The following is a 26444-nucleotide window of genomic DNA, read 5'->3' as shown; positions in this document are numbered from 1 at the left end:
CTTCACAGATAAACAAAAGCTAAAAGATTTCAGTACCACCAAACCAGCTTTGCAACTAATGTTAAAGGACCGTAAGAAAAGAGAAAAGAAGAGGAAAAAAAAAAGAGAGAGAGAGAGCGAGAGAGACCTACAAAAGATTGCTTTGGCTATGTGAGGTCTTTAGTGGTTCCCTATAAATTCTGGAATTGTTTGTTCTAGTTCTGTGAGGAATGTCACGAGTATTTTGATGGGGGTTGTGCTGGATCTGTGGGTTGCTCTGGGTAGTGTGGCTATTTTGATAGTGTTGGTTCTTCCAATCCAAGAACACGAGAAATCTTTCCATTTCTTTGTGTCATTTCGGTTTTCAGAGAATAGGTAACCTCCTTGGTTAGGTTTATTTCTAGGTATTTTGTTGTTTTTGATGTAATGGAAATGTATGCTAGTTATAGAATTCTGGGTTTTGAAGTGAAAAAAAATTAAATGAAGGGCTGCAAATGGCAAAATATCCTTCTTTTTTATTGGTGAGTTGTATTCATATATATATACATATACACACTGTATCTCTATTATCTATTCGACTACTGATGTGCACTTAGGATGCTTCCATATCTTGGCAATTATAAATAATGTTGCTGTTAATAGCAGGGTGTATGTACCTTTTTGAGTTAATTCTTATTTTGTGGTTGGCTTTATTCCTTTGATAACTATGTAAGTTTAAAAAGCTAAAACTCTAACTGTTCTTAGAAACAATGAACAGTACATATACATAAATTTAAAAATATATACACAGTATATAAAAAGAAATGAGTTATCAAGCCATGAAAGACATGGAAGAGACTTAAAAGACATATTACTAAGCGAAAGAAGCTGGTCTGGAAAGGTTACAAACTGTATGATTCCAACCAAATGACATTCTGGAAAAGGCACGGCTACAGAAACAATAAAAAGACCATAGTTTCCAGGGGTTTGGGCAGATGGAGGGAGGGAGGGATGTTAGATGGAGCACAAGGGATTTTTAGGGTGAGGAAATTATTCTGTATGATACTATAGTGGTGGCTACATATCATTATGCATCTGTCAAAACCCATAGAATGTACAACAGCAAGAGTGAACCCTAATGTAAATGATGGACTTTTGTTGATAATAATGTGTCCATGTTGGTTCATCAATTGTACCAAATATACCACACTGATGAGGGATGTTGAGAGTAGGGGAGGATATATGTGTGGGTGGGGAGGGCTATGTGCAAACTCTCCGTATTTTCTGCTCATTTCTGCTGTAAACCTGAAACTGCTCTAAAAGAATAAAGTCTATTAAAAAAAGTATATATATATATATATATATATATATGTGTGTGTGTGTGTGTGTGTGTGTGTATAACTGAATCACTATGCTCTACACCAGAAACCAACACATTATAAATCAACTCTACTTCATTTTTTTAATTTAAAGAAAAAGGAAGGAAGGAAGAGAGAGAGAGAGAGAGAGAAAGAAAGAAAGAAAGAAAGAGAAAGAAAGAAAGAAAGAAAGAAAGAAAGAAAGAAAGAAAGAAAGAAAGAAAGAAAGAAAGAAAGAAAGAGAAAGGGAAAGGAAAGGAAAGGAAAGGAAAGGAAAAGGAAAGGGAAAGGGAAAGGAGGAAAGGAAAGGAAGGAAGAAAGATCAGCCTGGCCCTGGGAGATTTGGCAATATATATGAGCAGTGACTTCAGTCGGGTGAGTATAGCTCAGCGGTAGATGGCATGCTTAGCATGCACAAGGTCCTGGTTTCAATCCCCAGTACCTCCACTAAAAGAAATTAAATAAATAGATTAATAAATACACCTAATTACCCCCCTAAAAAACAAACAAACAAACCAACAAAAAAGCCAAAACCTAAAAAATACCACTACTAATAAAAGCACTAACACTGCTCCTTCCAACAAGCAATTCCACAAAACAAACAAACAAGACACTGAGAAGAAGAGCAAGTGCAGAAGGGACTGGAACAGAGAGCATGCCGTGCACGGCTCAGCACAGACCCTGCCCAGAGTCAGCGCCCCTCTGCCGCCCCGTCTGCCACACATGCGCCATAAGCTGCAGTCCAAACAGGCTGTGGTTTATTCTGAAGCACAGAGCTCAAGGAGTTGTCTGGACGTCAGGTAACAGATCCCTGGGCATTTTGTTTTAATGTTTTGGTAAGTACGTTAAGAAGAAGCCATTGGGGTGAGCCCTTATCCAGTCTAACCCAGCCCCGTACAGGCAGAGATGAGGACACGGAGGGCAACGAGGGCTGCAGGCACACAGAGAAAAAGGCCACGTGAGGGCCCAGCGAGCAGGCGGCCGTCCGCAAGCCAGGGACAGAGCGAGGCTTCAGGACAAACCAACCCTGTCGACACCTTGAGCCTGGACTTCTAGCCCCAGAACTGTGAGCACATAAACGTCTGCCCCAGCCTGCGAAGTCTTGTTACGACAGCCCTAGCAAACTAACATAAAGGTTTTGGTTTTGTTTCTTGATGCTGCTTTAATCCAGTAAGTCTTCACCGCATGCCTCCTCTGCGAGAAGCACAGTTCTAGGCGCTGGTTCACAGAATCATCTAGAGACAGTCCTTGCCCAGATCCTCCCCCTGTTTAGAGGGAGAAATCAAGACCACCAAACTCCAAGTAGGATGAAGCCTGTGACAGAGGCAGCACCAAACCTTTTCAAAAGCAGAGCAAACAAAACCACCCCATCTGGGAAGTGGGCAAGAAGAGGGACCGGAGAGCTTCAAGGTGGGTTCAGACAGTGAAGAGAGGGGAGCATCTCAAACGATGGAGCAACACAGGCAAACCCAGCACCCAGTGCACACAGGGCCCAGCAAGACGCCCAGCCGGGCGGTGGGAGACTGTGACAGGACACATGAGACGGAGAGGGAGGTCAGTGACTCCGGGCACACGTGACGGAGCTTGGACTTTAATTTCCAGAAGATGAAGACTAATGAAAATAAAGAAGGCAGATTAAGGGGCAAGAGAGCAGATACACAGCACAGACCGTAGAGGGTAACACACCGCACGGTACCCACCTGCCTTACAGTCGCCTCTTCAACAGCAACATGCTTTCCACTGACGTTCGCTCCTTTCCTGATCACCCCGACCCTTATCATCTCTTTCCTTGTGACTCAGATATAAGAAAGAGGTTGCCATCGCCCGACTTCCAAGCTGGGGACTAGGGTGTGACAATGTGGGTAAGGGTCACGACCCAGTGACTCAGAAAGAGAATTGAAGCCTGAGACGGACCCAGCAGATCCAAGCTAGAGGCTCGTGCGTTTTCACCACGGAGCCATCAGTCTGGCTGCAAACAGCTGGTGCCCTTTGTCACTGCGCCTTTCACGCCCTCCACCCCACCCGACACACCCAGGACTCCACTCATCCACAGCAAGGAAAGCCACAGACCAGACCAGGAAGAAGGGGACAAAGTTACCCCTTGGCTTCTGAGCATCTAACAGCTCAGGATCTAGTGATTTCCAGGGAAGTTAGGGGACTTTCCAGACTATTTCTGACCTCAAGGGACCTGTGCCTTCCACACTGACTTGAGACGCTGTCCCTGCGTCAGAAGGGCCCCCCTGGCGTGCGCTGATAAACTCACCTCAGGTCTCATAACGGGCCCGGGCAGGACAAGCACACAGCACAGTTAGAATGACAAGGACAAAGAAAGCCACTGTGAGGACTGAGAAGACAGAGCAGCCTCTCCTCCTCAGTCCCTCCTCCAACAACACCCAAGAGGCTGCCCTGAAGCGACGTGGCAATGAAGCTGGGCGAGGAACAGCAACAATGCAGGCTCTCACTGCACCAGGAGGCACCCGCTGTCCTTGCGCCTCCCTTCAGCCCCTGGACGGTCTGCCTCCCAGTCTCCTCCTGCAAGGTCTCGCCTTAGACGTTCAGGGTTCGGGGCGTGGACGGGCTGATAGATGACAAATCGGCAGAGTGAACAACTGGGTCCCGATGCTGAAGACAATCCTGGGAATTCACCGCATCGCTTGGCCTGTCTTACAAAATGGGCAAGTGCAGGGCCAGCGCAAGCTCCTAGAATTTAAAGACTCGTGTTTTAACACCAGCACATGTCGATCACACCGCTGATCTCAAAGCAGGAGTGTACATTTATGCCCCACCCCCAGCCTCTTTGTGGGTGAACTCCACCTCCCCCTAGACTGTCTGTTCAGCCAAGTGACCTGCTCTGGTCATGACACAAGCAGAAGGTCGAAATGCACTCGTATGACCAGGCTTGACCCATTACACGCTGGCCATGACCATGAGAAGATCATGCCCCGGACAACCAGCTGGTCCAGAGGGATGAGGGACGTGGAGCAGACCTGGAGCCCACCCACAGCCTGCATCCAAGCCCAGCCAAACCGGAGCAGCCCAGCCCGCCCCCAGCCAACCTGCAAGAGCGGAAGCAAATGTTGGTTTACGCCACTGGGTTGGAGTGGGCCCATGCAGTATAACTGAATAATAGCCAAGAACAGGCAGTAGAAATACAGGAAAAAGAATGACAAACCACATAGGTATGAACTCAACAAATCATAGTCTCTCCCCATCAACTTCCAAAGAATGTTTCCAAAAACATCTGAGTGGCTCTCTTCTTCACCTCTGCCCTCAGGCACTATCTTTCAATAAGAGATGAAAACAGCTCTTGAAATACCAAACGTGTGCAGAAAAACAACTCTGGGTTTCAAACACAAATACCAGCAGAGAAATCCGAAAAGGGCTTGTGAGGTCAAAAGAAGGAAAAAAAAATCTGAAATATCACTAGCCTTTCTCATAACCTTCCACACCTAGCACATATCATATTTCTATTCTTCTCATCTTGAAAGTTATAAAACATAAAAATAATAAGATTTATGAAAAAGAGAATTGAAACTGAAAAAAGATTTAGCTTCAGGGCTCAGAATAACTTTATGAGAGAAAGTTCAGGGGTCACCATGGTGGCTCTCGGTGTGGACACCTCTGCGGGGCTGTTTTAAAAGCCCTGCCACGGTGACAGGGAGAAAGTCAGTGGACGAGATGGGCAGAAACCTCTCCACTCACTGCTGCACTGCCTCCTGGGCACTCAGTATACTGATGACCTTGCACACAGTAACTACTTGGTTTCCATTTTCCTTACATGGAGCAGATTTTAGCTCCCTCCTGGCAAATTTGCTGAGGAAAGTATACATCATGTCAGGAACAGTCTAACGACCGGGCTTCATAAGTCTAGGGCATGGTACTGCTTCTTCAAGATGATGCAACATCAATAATGAAAACTGTTCACAGCCTTGCTGGTGCGTCATCTACACCTCGTTGTTCAGAAATGTATGACTGAAGCATTGTGCTGTACACCAGAAACTGACACAACGTTGTACACTGACTATACTTCAATTAAAAAAAAAAGTTAAAAACAAAAACAAAAAAATAGAAATGCAACTGAAGTCTCTGCTCAGTTTCCTGCACAGAAACCTCTCCATGAAACCAATGGTGAGAAAGTACCTCAGAACAACACGACAGCACCAGGAGGAAAGAGAAGGAAGTCTGGTCGCAGGAGCCCTCACTTACTCAGTGCTTCCTGTAACCAGAGAGGACGTCTCTGGGACCAGCACCACCCACGACCTCTGAGGACGGCAGCTCCCCCTCTGCCCATGAGAGCCAGTCCACTTAACCCCAGGGCAGGCTGAGTCGCCTAACGGTACGAGGGCATTTTACCCAGCATGATGCTGACCTCACGCTCAGAGCTACTCCACGCCGTTAAGTCTGCCCCCAGGAGACGGCCACCGGGCGCCGCACTTTCACGTGAAGGGCGCCCCAGTCAGGGCTCTGCCAAGACGTGTCGTTAAACCTCATCTATCCAGCCTCGCCAATACTGGAGGGAGATCTTCATCCTTTGGGGAAGTTTCACCTCAATAGACCTCAAACACAAACCTAGGATTCAGTCACCAGCTCTGAACTCCTCCTCGCACGTGGAAGGACAGACGCTATCAAAGCAGAAAACTGGAGTCTGAACCTCAAACCTGATGTAGCTGACCCTCCACGGATGACACAAGTTTCTCACCAACTCAGCAAAAAACGGGACCATAAAGAAACGCGCATTTTGAAGCACGGAGTCTGAAAAACCAGAGGCCGTCACTGACATCTTCTCTCAATGAGTCTTGCAGAAAATGCAGACCATCACGGCCTTTGAAACCTACAGAAAAAATTCTAATAGGAAATTCCTAGTTGAGAAATTTCCTTAAGTCTAGCCAGGCTATAAACATGTATTCTTCAATATTGCCATCAGAAGTTTGTTTTTGTTTTTTTTTTTCCTTTAACACATCGCTTTCGTACTGGGTTTAACAAAAGCAGAAAGGCAGATTGGATGTCCTTGGATATTAAGTGCAGATTAATACGTGTTCAGTCAAAAATAGAAAAAGTCCACGATCGAGAGCAAACACGTTAAGCACCAGCATCATCTCTGCGGGTTAAAACACGCATGGCTGTAATGACGACCTTTTCCATTTCTTCAAAATCAAACCAGAGTCCCAACCTCCCAAAAGTCACTAATCAGTTCCGCTGACCTGACCCAAAGCAAAGCACACCATCGCCTTCTTTGCGAGAGAAAGAAAAAGTTTTACCGATTTAAGCCAGCACGGTAAGATTACAACACCTTTTTTAGAGTCCTTACTTTCAAAATGTTTTGGGTTTCATTCCACTTGTTTGTCCATTCTTTGGTCAATTCTTGAACCTAAAAGGGAAAAAGACACATATGTGATCGCTCCATTGAAAATAAAAATTATTGTGATTTTATTCTAGAACGTTTCCAAGCTCTTACAGATTGTGGACGGATGTACCATACTTTTTTTTTTAATTAGATAGCAATTTCTAGCCGTGAAGGAACCATCACCAAATATAAATCAAACAAGCTGAGCTCACCCTGCAACCTACATTGTAGCAAAGGAAAGAACAGAAACAAATCTGTCTAGTTGCCTGGAGCAGACTTTTTTTCATGGTGGACTTAAATAAAAGCTGCTTCCTTGGATACTAACCAAAATTACATGTTCAAAGATGACAACATCCCATTAAATGGGCTGATTTTTCCTGATCACACTTTCGGTCCAGAGAAACACTGATTTACTTTCCTAATTAGATGAAGTGATTAAATCACCTCGGGTGCTGCGGTTTTCTTTTAGGAGATAATCTGCTTTTGTAGCTAATTAATAGGGTTTATAAATCTCATTCTATCTTTAAAAAAAAAAAAGGTGGCTCTTTAATTGACTCAGTAAAAGCAAAACTCTTTTGATAAAAATCAGCTTCTTTCCAGTCTGCTGTAACTTAGGGGAGAAAGTATCCCCCACTGTCGAATGCAGCACAGTGGGAAACTGCTGCTCCAAGTTAATGAAAAATATTCTGCTAGTTCCATAAACCTTTTTAAATGACCTTAGTGAGTAACTCACTAAGAAGCAAAAAGTGATACCTGAATGAGAGGTAGAAAAAAGAAACAATGGAAGAACCCTGTAAAAGGAGGCATACTCAGGGCTAAAGGAGAGTGACCGCCCAGGGGCAGAGGAGGGGACGCATCGCTCCAAAGCCCTGTCCCTTCTGTCCTCCAGGACTCCTGCCACCTGCCCGCTCCCAACAGCAGACATCATCCCATTTCAAAGGCTGGCCTTCCCACTGGTACGTGATCCTGTTTAACAGGTCAAAATGAACGCCCAGAAGGCACCTGGTTATACTCCAGCTGCTCAGAGGAAGACTTGCCACGGGCCATCAAGTCTGGTAAGTGGGAAGGGCGGGAGTCAGCGACCTTCCTGACAGATGGCGGTCCGTCACCCACAGGAAGCAGAGGAACCGGCGTGATGGTTTATCCCACAGCAAAACCACACCACCTCTCACCCGCCGGCACCCATTCAGCGGGCATTCATTTCACTCCTCAGTTCACCTCCAACAGAACTATAGGGGCTCTAAGCTGACCTTTTGTTTTAATAACGTATCTTCTTCTACTAGTGACTAATGTCAACTCTATCATCTCCTTGGTGAAAAACAAAAGAAACAGGACTGAGCCTCCCTGACTTTGTTTTTCGCTTGTTTTCAGGGGTTAGGAAAGCGTCCTGTCCCTCTGGAACCGGCCACACACACAGGACTTCGCGGCATCACTTGAGGGGCGCCGGTCCCGGGGCCTCTACCAGTGGCAAGAGGAATCAGGGGGCTTTCAGTTTTGGAAAAGTTTTCCAAGCGGGAGCATTCTTCTGCCTTCTCCCCCTACAGAAGGGGAAAATAGCAGGGGGATGAATTCACAAACTTATAATAATCAACTAACAGATTCTCATAGGCAATTTATCTGAGAAACACAAAGCATTTAATAAGAAATGTTTCTTCATTTCACCAACAGATAAGTCCTCCCTGAAGAAACGTGAAGCCAATCAATCCTTTTCCAGTTCAACCAAGTAACTTGAGTTTTAAACAGATAGTAAGTGTGCCTTGGGTTTACTTTACTTTTGAATTTAAACCAAATAATCTTCATTTATAATTTTTTTTAAAAAAACGCAGAGTCTGATACCACCTGTAATAATGAGACCAGGTGGTAAGATTTACAGCTAAGAGACGCCAACAATTTCAAAAGTTCAGCAAAAACCTAGATGCAAATTTAGAAAATGTTATAAACAAGAGGGGCAGTCATTTCTGTCCCAGCATGGATAATGGATTAAATTAAAATGCTTATTGCTTCCTATTAACTTGCGAGGTATTCCTGAGAACTATTAGTAAGAAACAATTTAAGACAATATCCAGACATTTCAAAGCACTCAAAATTAAGAGTCTGAAGAACTAAAATACAAAATGTCAAGAGAAAAATAGGGATTAAGAAACTAATATTGTCACTAATGCTATTATCAGCAAATTAATCAGCATAATTATCCAGGGAAGTGTCAACAAGTTCCTCATTACCCCCCAGCTGACACCTTCAATGCTGCGTATTCTTGGAAGAGCTTTACCAACAGAACCCAATTTTCCTTCTCAATCTGTTTTAACCATTCAGCACAGTGAACAAAACCCACTCCGAAAATGTCCTTAATGCCTGTTTCTCCTTTCACAGAGGATTCTAGTTAAAAAAAAAAAAATAGTATCGAACCAGGTCAACCGTGAAACGAGTTTTCAAAAAGCGCCAGCACAGAAACCGTGGCTTCAGCCCACAACACTCTGTCTCCCGGCCACTCACTGCCCCCCTCTCCCCGCCTCAGATCCCACCTCGCTTAAGAGCAACTAACCATCTGCTCAGAGGATTCAGTGATTCCTCAAGCGCAACTTCCCGCTGGAAAGAAAAGGATGACGCAGGACTCGACGGCGGTCATGGCAGAGCCCTGGGGACCAGCACCATGAACACGGCCTCCCTCTCCCACCAATTCCGAAGGCCCGAGAGGCCTCCCCGCCACTTCGCACGGCCCGCGTGTGAATCTCGGTTGCAGTCAGTTAACCATCGTGTGCCAGGCAGATCCCAGAGTCACAGAGAACTTGAGGAGATACATGGGAAGTCAACTGTAGTGCTTCTTTAAAACTGGGGTGGGACAGGGGAGTAGTAACTATCATCACAGAAGAAAATGAGTCTCAAACAGCAGGTATTAAAACGTGCGCACTTAAAATAGTAAAAGTTATCCTTTGAAAAAAATAAATAACAAGTCAAGGTGTCACTTACTCTTGCTTCATTCTGCTGAAGTTTCTCCTCCATACTTAAGGCCGTGGGAGAGTCTAAGAGGGCAATCTACAATTTAAACCACAAAAATGAGCAGTTAGTCAACAGCAACAATCTGGAGGCAGGATCTGTCCACGACACCGCAAATCATCAAAAGTTGCCAAATAAACAATTAAACAGAGGTAGAAAGTACTGCTCTGTACGCCTCCCTGAAAGTGCCAATCATCATTAAATCTTTAAGCCATGGAGTACATATTTCATAATATTCAAATCCACGGCAACCTGGGAAACCTACATTTGCAACACAAATCAGCAAAGAGGAGGAAAAAGACAAACATGTAACATACTGACATTTTACCAAAATCAAACACAGTTTAAATCCCTAGATCCTAAAGGATTTGTCTGTTTTGAATATGCACAAAGTACAAATTCAAAAAGTAAGAAGCGTTCAGTCGGGCTCAACTGCAGGCTTTTGAGATTCGTCCATGCTGACACTTGCAAATGCAACTCCTTTATCGTCACTGCTGGACTGCAGTCCGCGGATGGGATGGTTATACCACCACCTGGGTGTCCATTTCCTTATCCGTGTTGCAAAGGTATGACAACTGACATGAGACTGGTCATGTCAGGTCAGCCTCGGGGGGACAAAGACAGAGACCAGAGATGCAAACGCAGCCGGGTGAGGTGCAGAGGGACTTTGGCTGCATTTGTAACTCACAACCTGAAAGGCAGGGACATGGGGCCCCCAAAGATGTCACCAGAAAGAAAGAAGGAAGGGTGTCCCCCTCCCTCCCCATCCCCTGGGCAGCCTCTCCTACCCAGATTGCTACATAAGTGTGCAGTTATTCTGGGCATATGTAAGCATGTTTTTGGCGCTTTTCTAAACATACAGCATGATTGCCATTCCAAATAGTGCCTTTTTCACTTAACAATCTATCTTGGGGAAAAGTTAGTACCAGTAAGTCCACTTCATTCTTTTTAACAACTCCAGTTCCGCTATTCAGTATTCCCTTGTAAAGATATCCTACCATTTACAGCAGTGTGTTCCTATTAACGGACACGCAGGTCTTTCTCATCTGCCTTCCCTGCGAAGCTACCATCTTACACCAGCTGCCGGCAGCAGTACGCGTGGCTGCATCAACAGAACAAATTCCTACGAGGGAATCTGCGAGTCAGCTCTATGAACGATTTTTTTGCCCAGGTGTCCTCCCCTAGAGGCTGCAGTAATTTTTTCACTATCATTTACTCTTCAATTTCTACTAAAAAGAATGGAACCCACGAGTTGATCCTGAGGCTCAGTTAAACATTCAGTCTAATGAGGCCACCTGGGCCACACGTGGCATCTGTGTGCTGGGCCGAGGACAGAGCCGTGGCCGGGAGGGCGAGGGCGTCACTGCAGTCCCAGGTGACTGTCTCTGGGCCCCTTGAGGGGTCCAGATTCAAACACCCCACACGAGGTGACTTCTCCTGTTTAACACACAGACGCACGACCTCCAGGGCGGGCCAAGGACACCAAGCACCACGACAACAGGGGGACCCAGAGCCACGTCGTTTACACACTGTCCACCCTAATCCCGACGAAGCTCACCCGGTAGGGGTCACGGTTATCACTAGAGATGTTGTCTGATTACAAGCTGGCATCTCACTTTTATTCAGTTTACTGAGAAGGAAGCCAGCAAGTTAGCCTTTAGTAAAGGCAAGTCACCTTTAGTGAAGGGAAAGCTTTGTTAACTCATTACCACGACACATCACTGCACACCCTGCATGTCGTCCTGCACCAGGATGGTACCCAGCAAACATCTCCCACTGAAGAATGTGGGTGCCAGGTGTTGCTACAACTGCAGTTTGTTATATGGTTGACAATTCTCAAAACCATCAGTAACCCCTTCACAACACAGTGAATCTTAGACTCCGCTGTTAGGATTTTGCATCTACAATCAGAGCGTAAACATTCTTACCGCACCGTCAGTTCAGGAGATCGTCACTGACAGAACATATACATGCAGGCTCCTATTTTGAAGCGCATGTAAAAAAAGATCGACCTAAATCCTTTAAAAGATACCTTTGGTAAAATTAAACCATTTTCAATTAAATTATTCCTTGCAAGCTGTCTGGCTAGAAGAAAAATGTTCAGGATTAAATAACACTCAGATTAAAGTCCTGTGTTGAACCAGGAGTAACACTCCATCAAAACTGCAGCAACCTCGCGCCTCCCACCCCTGCCCCTTCACTGTGCAGTCAAGGGTTTCATCTTTGCACAGCTGGTGAGTATAAAGGACCTCTCCTCGTTTTTAAGAACTTTGGGGTATAATGTCCATGCAGTGAAATTCAGAGGCTGATGCCTCTCTCTGTACCCACATCCGCACACAGACCCGCGTCACCACCCTTCAGATCTTCACTGACCACACTGCAAGTGGCGCTGAGCACACGTCCACACGTTCAGAAGCCACTTCAAACTCTCTTCTCTGTAAACTGTACTCATGTGCGTTGTTCATTTTTCTGTCCGGTTGTGATCTTATTTTTCTAAGAGGCCCTTTTCATAATAAGAAAAGCAGTTTTTTGCAGCATGAGTCAGCAATCTTTTTCCTGGTTTGTATCGATCAGAATAAATTTTCATTATATCATGTAAGTATGCTGGGTCCTTACTTACTTCTGTCCCCGTGAGCGCGCACGGCACGGGAAAGAGGAGGTGAAGTTCCTTGTGACAGGTGTGTGTGTGGCTCTGTCTCCTGCAATTTCCTACAGCTGTCTTGTTTTTTTTCTCTCCTTTCATGAAAACTGACTTCACATTTGATCTTAATCATGAATCGCATTCTTCGTCATGACAAAGGGCTGTTTTAAGGCTCACGCAACGCTGCTTCTGCCCCGCCTTCTTTCCCCTTGAATTAACTGGTGGGTCTTTGCCAAGTCTCACAAACACATCAACTAGTTTTCTTTTGCGACCCTCTCTGAGATGTGTCCACCGTAAAGGTTCACATGTAATGACATTTCTGTTCTCCAGCTATTGTTTAAAGTTCAGCTGTGACTCCAGTTACACAAACGAGAAATCCTGCCTACTTCCGTCTTTTCTTCCTCGAAGTCTTCTTTGCTGCCCGGGCTGTCCTTGCTCATTTCATCTCTATATTGTTTCATTTTCTTGTTACCTTCAGATACATTCAAGAGAGAGGAGTTAACAGACATTTTCCCTCTGCCAAATTCAAAGCAGAAGTCTGAAAATATGCTTCAAATGTAACAAAAGAGAACACGTGAAGAGACAAGAGATCCAAGTGCTCGACTTCATTTATCATCTGAGAAGCACAAACTAAACCCATCCTGCGACACCGCTCTGCACCCAGCAGAATGGTTATGATGAAAAACAGGCAATACCACGTAGTGACAAGGACCTGCAGCAACCAGAACTGGCATCTTCATATCCTGATCGTGGACTGTAAGTCGGTATAACTTTCTTAAATTATTTGGCAGTATCCACTAAAACTGAACATACGTACACCCCCTGACACACCAACTCCACTCTTGGGTATAAACCGTGCAGACATGCACCTGTACATTCACAAAAAGACATAGAGAAGGAAGTTCAAGCAGCACTGAGAGCCCTGAAAAGGAACCTCCCCAAAGCTCATCAGAAACAGAGCAGATGAGCTGGGACACACTTGCATCGTGGAACACAACACAGCCCCCAAAATGACGATAAACGGATCTACAACTTCCTGGACCACTGTGGATGCATCTTACAAATACAATGTTGAGTAAAAGTAGGATCAAACGAATACATATTTCATGATTATATTTTAGAAAGGACAAAAACCGGCCAAACTAAAAACTAATCTATGCCTTGAGAAGTCAGGATATTGGCTACCCTTGAGGGGAAGGGCAAACAGCAGCCGGAAAGGACCACGAAGACGAGTTGCTAGGGTGCTGGTACCTTCTGTTTCGTGATGGAATGCAGGTTCGATGGGTGAATTCAGCTTGTGAAAATTCACTGATTCACATATTTACAATATGTATAATTCTTCAATAAAAAGCTCACATATGCATGTATGTATAAACCACCACATAAATATATCTGTGTATCTATGTACCAGGAGAAGCAAGAACACGTCAGAATCTTTTGCTTTAACGGTGCTTCTGAAATTCTGATACACATGGCACTTTGCAGTGGCAAGTACATAAAATTATCAGAAGCAGGAGTTTTTATCTGGCTGTACTTAAATAACCCAGAAGCAGGACTGATGTGAGTAATATATTCAGCGAACCACAGCAGCATTTGGGATAGAACACCGTGGGAATACAGCCACGTCATCAGGAAAATGTACAGAGGAACTTTTAATGGACACGTAAGCACACCTGCTTATTTGGAGCAGCACAAATTTAATTAATGTCGGATAAGCCTGTATTGTCTCACAGTAATTTATAGCTTCAGAGTGATAAATTATTTTAAATTGGACTCTTGTTTTTACTGTAATGTATTAAGTTTATCAAAGAACATAATCTTTACTGCATCCTAAAATAGACAGCTATCTTTTCCGTCCTCACTGCCCCCCACAAACTACAGTAAAAATAATCCTTCAATTACCGTGGTGGGCTTTTGGCCACAAAAGAACCAAGACAAAATGTTGCAAAATATAAGGCAACTGGCACCTCTGAAGACATTCCTCAGACAGAATTTGTCAAAGTTTTAATAAAGGTTTTCCATCCACGTGATAGGCTCCTTTCTAGGATTTCCTTAGTTTAGTTTTAAAAGGTTGATCTTTCTTTTCCTTCATTTTCATGACTTAGTAACATGTTAAGTACAAGAAATTTAAGAATTTTCCAGACACTCTCCTTTCCCTGTGGCAGTTTGGGTGAGCCCATCAAGTCGTCCTACTTCAGGTAAATGTTTTAAAAACTTTGGAAAAAGATCCCAGTAGCAAGGTGTTCTAGTGGAAATGAGCACTGCAGTTCGTGCCAGAAGTGCTGTGAGCCTGCCAGCACCACACACAGCTGGACCGTGCGCACCGACAGCTTCCTTTCGCACGCGGGAAGGCTCCGCATCAAAGAGGAAAACGTACGTGGAGGTATTTCTACATACGGAGCGATTCCTACCCCACCGTGGTCAGCCAGCTCACAGGGAAGGGCTGTCAGGTGTTCCAGGGCAGAGGAAACCCAGGTGTCCAGCCTGTCGATGCTCTCACAGGTCAGACCACTAATGGGATGTCGAGGGCTTCGAGGGCCACATGTTCCTGGATGGAAAACTGCTCTAAAGGGAGCACTTTGCATTTAAAGAAAAGTATTTTTTTTAATAAGACTTCAGATATCCATTCCTGGGCTAGGGGAGTGGGAAGAAATGTATCTTTGTTTATTTCTAACTCCCATTTAACTTGAACATTTTCAAAAGCTACCCCTGATTTTCTTTCACAAGTGACCCTATCAGAGCCTGGCACACCACGATCACAGAACGTGGCTCTGTCTGCCCGCGGTGCAGATTACACGGAGGTTTACCGTGAAAAATACGAAAGGACAAGGCTCCTTCACTAAACACAGAAAGACCCTGAAGCGAGGCTGCTTCAACAACCAGGCAGGAGCCCAGACATCGTCTCAGCCAGGCCGCAGGCACGTCACACCTGTCACTGTGTCAGCATCACCGCTTCCACAGTGGGCGACGCAAGATTCAGAAAGCTGTTCAAATGGGTCTTTCAGTCTGCTAAAATACAGTTTTTAAGTCATAAAATGCATGGGTAGAATTTTAAATGTTACTCCAAGCACCTCAATTTCCTTCCACTAATGGACATTATGCTACTACTCCTATTGCAGGCTAAATTTCCATCCATAATTGATAACCATTAGGTAGTCAGTCATTTCAGGTCTAGGGGACAAAATCTTACACACGGAGCACACAAGGACGCAAAGGCCGACAGGAGGACGATGTGCAGGACAGCCCGGCTCACGTCTCCACAGCTTTTCTGAGCACTTATTTACTCAAGTCAACACAATGGGTGAGACAAGTGTCTCAGGCGGATCTAGAAAGAGACGCCATTACTCAGAGAAGGCGACCCACGGATCTCAGAGGAACCGACCTGACTGCCCTGAGCAAGCAGCGTCTTCAGCCTGGCGATTTCCGCTCGCAGCTCCCGGATGAGCCTGACGTTGGGGTCCTCGTTGACGGTGGGCTTGTTGATGATGTTTTTGGCTCTGTTTGCATAGCGGAGGGTGCTGAGGGTCTCCCCGTAATTGACATCAGCGGGTGAAATGGCTGTGAAGCATGAATTCAGAAAACAATTTACCCAGCACTCCGTCTCATTTTAACACAAATTCGGTTTATAATTTAAAAGTCAGATTAACCCCGGGTCATTGGAGAGACTAAATATTCATTGCCACGGTCATGAATATTAAAAATGATCTCAGACCCTTGGAAGGGCACTCATTGTACCAAATTAAATGCCATTTCGCACGTCGTAAGTTTAGAATCAGCCATCTAACTAAATCTAAAATGAGATGAGACACTCCGCTGCAGTTTAGGGAGTTTCCTCTGTTGAAAGTATAAGAGGAGGGTTTCAAGACTCTTTACCCTTCTCAATATGAAGTAGAAATTAAAATGCTTTTAAAAATTCAGGCAAAACCTACCATCTGTAAAAGTCCAGAGCGTGTAAATTTTTGGAAAGAGTCAGTAAATCAGCTCGTTCTTTTCTGCCTAAAGCTTCTGGCTAATCGCAGCCCCACCCCACCCACCCCCACGACAAACTGTGGGGCTTAACTGACCCCACTGCTGCATCGTCTGGGGTGCACACCCTGGGGCAGACCCTCTGCCTCCAGTTCCCAGGAGGCTTAGTGGGTGGGGTGGCGTGGAAACGGGGGGAGGGGGCCACGGGGAGTGGAGTTAGGAGGGAGAGAGCTTCTGAGTTCTCCTCGACAGTTATCTGCCCTTTGCACACTTTTTTTCTCTCCTCTGCTTCTTCCAGTTAATTAATGAAAACAGAGAAGTAAAATGTTACTGTCATGGTTCTTTGCTGTATTCACTGGTTTTTTTTTCCCCCTCTCAATTCTTAAATTCCACATTTACTGCTTTAGAATAGAAAAACAAAGTTGGTTTACTTTGACTTAATGTCCCTACAGTGACCTTCGCCCACGAGAAGCAGAGTAGAAGTTTCTAACCTGACCTTTAAGCGAAGAAAAGCTGACATCACCCTGCGAGTATCCCAGCTCGCAAAACCGGGAACGTGGCAGCGTGTGTGCCTAAGATGGGGGGAACGAGTTAACACAGTGCTGTCGCTGGATCACAGTAAGTGATTGTCTTCAAAATAGAAAAACTACTTTTTTAATAAAAAAGGTGCTATTTCCTAATGAGACACTTGAAACTTCAATATTTACAGCTAATTCACAGAAAACACTATACACTGAGGGAAAAAAAACTTAAGACTCTTACTCGCAATCATGATGGTTTTAGAGTTTCCTCCAAGGCTGTCTTTTAACAACCAAGTCAAAACAGAATCCCTGTAAGGCACAAAAACTTGTTTCTTCTTTACAAAAGGGTTTGATGCATCCTGAGATATATCAGCTGGAGGGGGAAAGAAAAAAGGGGGGAAAAATTAAAGACAATTATTTAAGTCTTTTTTTCCCCTAATTTGGCTTCAAAAAACCAGATTTGTAACACAAACATGAAACGTTTCAGTGCTCCGTACTAACACAGCAGCACCAGAATGAGCGGAGGCGGGAGTCGCCCCGAACCCACCTAAGGCAGAGATGACGTTCCCCAGGGTCACGAGGGACTTGTTGATGTTCCCCCCCTCCTTGAGGCGGACCCCAGTGGCCCCCGTGGCATCCGCGCGCTCGCTTCCCGCGAGGTCCACTAAGTGGATCTTACTGACGGTCTCGCACGGCATTTCAGAGTCAAACTTCGCCTGGGGTGAAACACAGAAGCAAAACCGCAAAGTATGAAGACCGCTGGCGCTGTTTATAGTGTAAATTCCAATTGTTTTCCACGCCTCACACTCATCTCTCGGGGGAGTTTTTTTTTTTTTAATTTCGTTGTTTCATTAGCCTTCTTACTGATTACAGAAACTAAACTGAATACAGTAGGAATCTACAAGATGTGACTCTTAAAGTTTCTGAAGAACTCTGTTTTCCGTGACTCAAATCACGTGGTCATTCTCAAAAAGGGCTGAGTCCAACGGTGACAGTTCAAGAGACTAAGGCCCTGAGGGGGGCACTCAACAAAGAAAAATACAAGTAAACAAATGACTGCTTTTGTTCTCATCTAAAAATCTTCAATATTACAGGCACAACGGCTTTCCAAAACATGACAAATATAGACAATTATGTGAAAGATCATTCAACCATTATTTGATGTTAAAATTCAATTTATTTCACAATTACAAAATAGTGAAAATCTTTTTTCTTTTTTTTGGCTAGGGGAGGTAATTAGGTTTACTTATGTATTTTTAGAAGAGGTGCCGGGGATTGAACCCAGGACCTCGTGCATGCTAAGAATGCACTCTACCGCTTGAGCTACACCTTCCCCTTACAAAACAGTGAAAATCTTAAGTATTATATTCTTTGGTTCTGGATTCTAACAAAACTTTACATTCCTAAAGATTTTTAACCTATGCTTTACAGGCTAAACCAAAATGCCAAAAAGAAATTACTATATTTTGATTGAAACATAAGCCCCTTAGATACAGGGGTGGCCACATTCTAATCCACATTTACCAGAAAGCAGGAGAAAACCAGGCAACGACAGTGAATCAAAAGACAATGTCTAACGAAAGGCAAACTTGTGAAGAATGCACCGAGAGTTGTTCCAGCTGACCCCAGAGAACGTTTTCATTTTCTCTGCTCTCTGGTCCCCCTCGTTAATGAAAGGTTATGTTATGTTTCTCTCTCCAACGTGCTCAATGGTTAAGACAGGCCAGGACTTACCCAAACCCCACCATGTGCTCCAGCTCTGGGAGGACCCTACGTCTTCACGCTCATCAGTTCCACCACATACTTACGCCGAGTCATTCCCACGCATGCTCAAAACACTCTCTGCCTCCTGATTGGAACTTCTTAACATTAGTACTTAAAAATGTCCCTTGTCCTTTAATATCATTCTAATAATTGTAATCAGCATTGTGGGATGAGTCCCACAGAGCAATAATGCGCCACAATGAGTTACTCATCGGGGCCTCCAGCTGGCCTGACCCGCAATCCATCATCTCCCACAGAGCTTGCAACAAGGAAAACTTTGGCTTAATTAAGCACAAAGCAAGTTTTCTTTTTTTATTTTTTCATGTCAAGAACAGGGCAGAAGCCTGCTGAGTACTTCTTAAGGGCGCACATCAGGACACCTCAAATGAGTGGGACTGTACCCAGGGAGAACTTAGCACCCAGCACACGTTCAACCCTAACTACAAGACCAGGGCAGCTGGCCACCTCTGCCGCGGCTCCCGCTCAGCAAGGTCGGTCCTCAGCGGCAGGTGAAGCTCTCAGGCTGGAGCCAGCAGGCCCTGCAGCCGCCCTCACCTGTGTGAACTTGATGGTGAAGATGGCATGAGACCGGCTGCTGACGTCGTTCATCCCGGTGGCGGCGGTGGTCCGGTTGATGTTGCCTGCGTCCATGAGCTCTTCGACGTCACCGTAATTCTGCACCAAGTGTTTGGACAAATCTGAAAAATCAAGAGGGTGTGAGGAAACCTACCCAATATATCGTCCATGGGAAAGGAAATGCACCTCTACAAACTAATGCGCAGCGGTGCAAACCTGCTGACTTGTTCCGACAGGGTGGTGGCTGATAACTAGCCTCGGGAGCTGGGCTGCCTCGGGTCCCGCCCCAGCTCTGCGGCTTCCGAGAACACTTACCTGGTTATGAACAGGTCACTTAACCTCACTGGGCCTCTGTCACCCCACCTGACACTGCGTACCCATCACCTGTGGCATTTAGGATAACCTAACTGAGAGCTACCATCGCCAGCATCGCTACCGTCAGCCACAGCCAGAGAAATGCGCACACTACTTCCACGCAAAACCCTACAGCATCCTTTTTAAATCCTTTTCAGACACTTTTTATTCATCTTTTCAGAAACATTCATATGGTTCTAAAGCCAAAGGCTACAAAAAGTATTCTGTGTAAAGGGTCTCCCCCTCCCCCACCCAATAACCGACCCCCCCCCCTTTCTGTCAGGCAACCCAAGGTTATGAGTTTCTCCAGACCCTTCCAGAAATAACCATACGTATACAGGCAGTTACACATATATAAAACCAGCTCCTTCTCCCCTTTCACACGTGGCAGCCTACCACACACGCTGTTTCACATCCTGCTCTTTTCTGTGTAGTGGTACACTGAAGAACATTCTATATCAGTTAAGGTGATTCATTCATTTTTGTGGCTGCAGAGCACTCGACCATACACATGTTCCAACTTAACAGTCTCCTATTAAGACTGTAGAGGTTGTTTAGATTTTGTTTCCAATACAAATAACGCTGCTACGAGTAATCTTGCACGTAGGTCTTTACCAACGTGTGACAATTTCTGCAGAATAAATTCTTGAGGGGTGGAATTGCTAGATCAAAGCACATTAGAAATTCTGATGCAACTGCACAGCTGTTCTCCATGGAAGGCAAGTCACACCCAGCAACAGCAAAGCCTAAGACTGCCCATCTCCCAACCTGTTTCGTTAGGTTTCCCCACATCAGCTGGGGACAGGGAACAGATGTTATCTCAAAGAATTTTTATTTTCCTTTTCTCTGATTATGAGTGAGGCTGAGCATTCTTTCCTCCATTTAAAAACCATCAGTGTTTCCATTTTTGCGGACAGTCTAGTCGCACTCTTTGTTCATTCTTCTCCTTGGTGCTGCAGCTGTCCTTACTAATTTATATGTGCTCTTTATATATTAGGGAAACTAGTCCTTTGTCTGAAACTTGCACTGAAAATACTTTCTTCACTTTGTAAGTTGTGGTTTTACTTTGCTTATGGTGTTTCTGCCAAGTATAAAGTTGGCTTTTTGTTTTGTTTTGTTTTACCATTTCAAAGTTAACACTTTCATTTCATGGTTACTGGATTTTAAGTAAAAAATTTTTTAAACTTTCCTTTCTCCATTTCTAGAAAAAAGTAACTCAGAGTTTCTCACAGTCATTATGTCACTTTTTACATTTAAATCTTTGACCCATTTGCCATTTGCTTTAGCATAAAAACTGAGCTCTGGTACCTATTTTCTTGTTTTCCCTCCCAGACAGGTTAATAACCCATATTCCCCTGATGTTTCAACAGCAGATCTGTTAGAAACTAAATCCCCAGTAAGTATCTCCATCAGATTCTGGATGTTTCACCCTCTTTGATTATTCTGTCTCTTCACAAGCCGGCTTTATACCATGTGGTAACATCTGATAAGACAATTAAAGGGGAAACACGAAGGCACAGTTAGGCTAAAACTATTAACAATAATAGTTATCCCACACTCCACAAAACAAATACATAGCTCCACACCTCACGTTGGGCAGAACAGGCAAAAGTTCAATTAAACATTTACTATCATGCAGATGGCATCCTGTCAGTGCACCTGGTATCTCCAGGTCAAAAAGGCAACGGAAACAGGAACACCTTCAAACCCATGACGAGCCTTCAGCCTGGCCTCCAGCGAGCCACACAGGAAGGACCACAGCCACAGGACAGCCCACAGGCCGCCGGCCGGCCGGCCGCTGCTCCCCTGCCGCGCACAGCGGAGGTGTGGAGAGCTGACTATTCTAAGGACAGCCTTCAATCCAGCCCACTGTTAAGATAATTAGCAAGGCCCATTACCCCTTGGGACACCCCTCACAACGGACTGTGACGCAGGCCGTGAACCACAGCACGAAGGCCAAGCACGGCACAGGAAACTGCAAACCCTCTTCTCAAAGGTGAGAGCTCTCAGATTCTCCCTATAGGCACATGGTACCACGAAGGTCAGTAAAAATACACCGCTATCACGCACGGCCATTGAAAGAGACAGGTTAGGTTGCTTATCTTGCCTGAGAACTTTGGAAAACAAGTTTCTCGAGTTCTCAAAGCCAGAGGACATCTACTGGCAAGCCCCACAAAGTCAGCAGATGCCCAGTGAAGTACAAATGCATTAAATGAACAGCGGGTAGTGACAGAACACGTCATTTTTACTAGAATAAAAAGTCCAAAAGTAATTTTTTTTTAAATCTCACCATTAGCCTAGATTTTTTTTTCTCTGAAACTCTAATTTTTACAAAAATTCCCAAGAAGAATAGGGCTGTGAAAATTCACTCTGTTCACTCTTACCCTCAACATAAGGTCCCTCTTTTGGATGCTCCCGGACTCGTAAATTGAAGGTTTTGGATGACTTCCGGCGAAGTAGATCTCTCACACGTTCATTATAAATTTCTAAGTAGCTAAAAGGGCCAAATAGAGTTGAATTCAGTAAAGTGACTTCAGACATTAATAGCAACGACAGCACCAGCCACATCCACGTGTGGGTGGTGACCAGCTGCCGGGGGCGCACTTTACCTGCAGTATTTCACTACACCAGCCCAGAGGCAGGTACCAGTATTCTCTCCATTTTACAGGGGAGGCAATAGAGGCTGAGGGTGATTTAAATACCTTGTCCAAGGCCACACAGCCACGAGAGGTCAGGCAGCAAGGAGGACACTTGATTGCTACGTCTGCCCCCAGACCACTGTCTCCTCACACAGGTTTAAGTTTAAGGAGGACAAAAAAGCCTCCACCACCCAGACTGACTTAAAGATTAGATTTACAGTGATCCTACCAACAAAAAGAATCACACAAGTCTTATTCAACTGAAGAATAAGGCAAGGAGGTAGACACTGAAAGGCCAAATACTTCCTCCATTTGAGGTGAGCATCTGACATGCGTTTCTGACCGAACTGCATGCATGACCTCTACCAGCCTCCCAAACCCTAATCCAAATGGTACCCGAGAAAGTCACTGAAGACATATGTGCTTTGAGCTTTATTGCCAACTCTCACAGTACAGGAGGGGAAGGAGGCAGACTCTCCTTTCAGGAATCCAAAGCCCTTATCCATTCCTTGTGCCCCGAATCAAGCTCACACTCAGTGACTCAGGCCACACCAGACTCTACCTGACTTCGGTTCGGAAAGACGCTTCATCCCATCTGGTGGTTTCATTTATCCGACTGAAAAGTCCTTCGCAGATCCGGGGTATTAAGCCAGAATCGCCCTGCAGTGGGAGGAACGTCTCAGCTGTCACTTGAAGTAAAAGCAATCCATGACTGCCTTTGGAATTTGCTGGAGTGGACTCAGATTCCAGGGGCCCGCAGGCCCACCCCAGGGCCCCAGGCACACCACCCACCCAGCCAGGACTGCTTCCTATTCTCGGAATGAGAGGACTGAGCTTTCTAGTTTCTACATGCTGGGACCACGGCTATTATAGGCAATCACCAGCTGTTAATCGGCCAAATCGTGGCTTGCAGACACAAAGGGACTTATTCTCTAGTTTTCAAACAAGACAATCTACTGCTGTAAAACCCATGTTACAAATCTAATCTGGTCAGAGGACAAAAAAAAAAGTTGAAATACACACTCAGCAGAGAAGAAACATTAATGTAATCTTAGTAAGTCCTCAAAGTAGCTAAGAATTGTCTTAAAATTTAGGTGATGACCACATTAAAAGATGCAGTGTATCCCTGCTTTGATGCACGAACGCCTGCACTGGCCTCCCTGACAGGACCGTTCTGACACCCTGTGTCACTCAGGCAGCGTGGGCAGCACCAGTAATATGCACACTTTCGCCAGCACCGACAAGCTTGTGAACTTCAGAACAGGGCTAAAGACGAGGAAAATGTTCCTGTTAGAGGCCGAAACTTTAGGGCTTCCGTGATGTCTTCTGAAGTCCCTCCCTCCCTTCACCCGATCTCCCACCCAAAAAGTTTTTTTTAAATATCAGCCCAGGTTTAGGAATTTTTTTTCCTTTATACCATTAACTCAGCACCAATGCTTGTCAAGAAAAATTATACCTTTCATCATATATTTTGTTCTTACTTTAAAAAACAAAATAAAAATACCCAAACAGTCCTCAACCATAAGGTCAGAGAAAAACAGCTGTAATTTATGAGTGCTTTATAGATGTGGAACTTCCATAAAACAGCTAAGAGGGAGTCAACATGCAAACTTCATTTTTAGAGAAGGCGTTTTTCCCGAAGGCACAGTGGAAAAGTAGGAAGAGAGCAGTATCCCTAAGAGGAAATGTAAAACTCTTAAAACTGTCTGTTCTTCCCTTAAATCCGTCCCTACTCTCCAGCACCGAGGGTTCGCAGCACAGCTTTGAGCTCCTCCTCTTGGAAAGGGCAAGCCTGGATTTAAGACGCCAGGACCCACGCACTGAAGGGCCTGCATCTGGAAAGACTGGCCCTGCTTTAACGCACGACAGCTTCCAGCAACCACCGAGCGCTAGCGTGCAAGGCACCACTGAGCCCGCAGCAGGAAGCCCTGGGACCCTCCCCTCGAACCCCCACTTCCAGAGCAGGCCACCGCTCTGAGCATCAGCGGACAGTGTCACCACGACATCAGAAAAGTAAAACACACAAGCACTATGCAGACCTGAGGAAACACAGAACGGGATAAGGCCCTACAACGATGTCTAGTTTTCCCTCAGCCGTATGTGGGGGCAAGTGTACCTTTAAAGTCGTTACTTTATACAGCCCACCCGCCAAACTCTGCACCCGATGTTTATAACGTGTAGGTGCGCTCTGTATAACCTGTGTAATTCTTACACTTTTTATGTATTTGCAGGATGTACGTAGCGTCTTTCCACCAAAGAGATTTTTTTTTACATTTTTCTTGTGAAAAAGTGTTTTGAATAATTTTAAAAAGAACAGAGTTCAGTAATTTTATTCAAACTGTTGGGTTGGCAGGAAAGAAGAATAAATTACTTGTGGGCCCAGCATACTTTTTTGATAAGATTATAAAGCCTTTAAAAATGGAAGATGAACTGAGACTCGCATCCATTATTCATGCTTATAAAACTTAAAACTCTTTCTAGTTTAAAATATCTCAAAGGAAATTTAGTCCAACTTACTACTGAGTTTTATCTTACTGCTAAAGAATGATCAGAACATGAAAAGCAAGTCAGTACAGACCACGTGATGAAAGGGGTCATTTTTATCAGCCCAAAGAGAGAGAACTAGAAACTCCCTCCCTACACAGTGCAAACCACGTACAGAATCTCCCATCATGGTGTACGACTTCCCTGATCCAGTTTGTCCGTATGCAAAGACACAGGCGTTATAACCTTCAAACGCAGACTTCACGACATCTGTACCGAGGGTTTTGAAAACCTGAATGCAAAAAGAAAAAAGAAAAAAACACAAAAGATACAATGACAATTACCATGGATTTTCATAAAAGCCATTTTAATAAAAAAAAAAAGCATTCCTGAATGCTACTTTCATCTCAGGATTACACCCTATAAATAAATCACTGCAGAGCCGTTAACAACAGAATACATGTGCACTCCAGTTTTTAATCAAAAGGAAACTTTTTAAGGAAGCAAAAAGCAACCCCATCCTTTTTCCCCACTTAAGTTAACAGAAAATTCCTGAACTATAAACATGTAAACAAGGCAAAATGACAATTATGTGTAGAAGCAAAGATGATTTTAAAGCCTGATGATTTACCATTTCAGAGTTAAATAAACTTATAAAGTGATTCACTGTATCAGAGCTTCTAGAAACTAAATATTCAAAACCTGAAAGTCACGACAACCAGAAGGTACAGCTCAAACCGTGCCAAATCAATGGCATCGTTTGAAGAGTCCGGCTACTCATCGAAATAGGCTCAGGAGGCCCCTGCAGAGCTGAGTGATGGGTGAGTGCGGACGAGGCTGGATGCCTGGGCCCCTCCGGTCAGAGTGCAGGTGCTTCTTCCTATTTGGACACTTGCCCGGGAGGGGGAGGGCAGGAAGGCTACCTGTGTGGGGCCCGGCTGGCACCTGCAGAGGCCGGAGTCCTGTCCACTGCCCCACACAACTGCAGTGGGGCACCTCGGGGGACGGAGGGAATGAAGGACGAATGCCTGACCCCCACGATGGATGGAAATGAGACCTTCCAAACCCCCACAAACATTCACATTGCCTCCTGCCCTCTCGGACCAGCACACGAAGGGCACCCGGAACACGTCCCCGCTTCGAAGACAAAGCACGTCGGCAGCTGGAGAGATACCGGAGGGAAGGAGCGCGACCGAGCTCCCAGGAAGAGCCAGAGAACGGTGTGTGGTCACCGCCGTCCACAGTGGGGCCCCATCGAGCCCCAGGAGGGTTCAGTCCCTGTGAGTGGTGCCGGGTGAGCACCACCTCCCGTGGGGAGGGGGGCCCTCGGGCTGGGTCACCCCCACCCCCGCCCCGCCCAGACAGGGCTGAGGATCACTGGCCAGCATGCGCCCTCCTCCACATCAGCAGCCCTGCCGCCAACACGCCTGTCACCCAAGACGAGATAAAAGGACTCCGCTCTCTTCAGGCAGCATCCTCCCACCACCTTGTTTAGACTCAGTGTCCTCGGTCTCGTCAAAGAGTCACATACGATCACGGCAACTGAGCCCCTTCCACAGACGGCCACTGCCTTACTTCAGCCGTCTGAGTCAATTCACACCCATTTCAGCTTCAGGAGCTGATATTCTCTGATCTCAGTCTCAAATTCTGCTGACTCAGTCAACTCTTAACTACAAGAGTTGCCAAACTGTGTCCGTCGTGTCCTCTGTCCTTGCAGAAACACTGCGGGGGGGGGGGAGGTGGGGGGGGCAACGTCGCTAGATCTGTTTTCCAGGAGGAGAGCCGGCTCACCGAGCGTGCAGTGAGGGGCAGAGTTGGCATGTGCACCCGGCCTATCTGACCCCT

General features: G+C 45.3%; 1 protein-coding gene across 11 annotated transcripts in view; it reads right to left on the bottom strand.

The window, feature by feature from the left end:
• The window catches only part of KIF16B (kinesin family member 16B), a 257261-nt gene that overhangs the window by 194060 nt on the left and 36757 nt on the right, over positions 1–26444 (bottom strand). For all 11 annotated transcript variants that reach the window (XM_072943787.1, XM_072943791.1, XM_072943788.1 and 8 more), the window contains exons 4-12: positions 24775–24891; positions 22678–22775; positions 21861–21970; positions 19102–19244; positions 17330–17498; positions 17024–17155; positions 15678–15853; positions 9628–9693; positions 6625–6684 (exon numbers count right to left, since the gene is read on the bottom strand). In XM_072943787.1, coding sequence (XP_072799888.1) covers positions 6625–6684; positions 9628–9693; positions 15678–15853; positions 17024–17155; positions 17330–17498; positions 19102–19244; positions 21861–21970; positions 22678–22775; positions 24775–24891 — 1071 coding nt within the window. The remainder of the gene's footprint in view (positions 1–6624; positions 6685–9627; positions 9694–15677; positions 15854–17023; positions 17156–17329; positions 17499–19101; positions 19245–21860; positions 21971–22677; positions 22776–24774; positions 24892–26444) is intronic.

This window comes from Vicugna pacos, chromosome 19 (genome assembly GCF_048564905.1).
Source record: "Vicugna pacos chromosome 19, VicPac4, whole genome shotgun sequence".
NCBI classification, from domain to species: domain Eukaryota; kingdom Metazoa; phylum Chordata; class Mammalia; order Artiodactyla; family Camelidae; genus Vicugna; species Vicugna pacos.
This window is presented reverse-complemented; position numbering and strand designations above follow the sequence as displayed.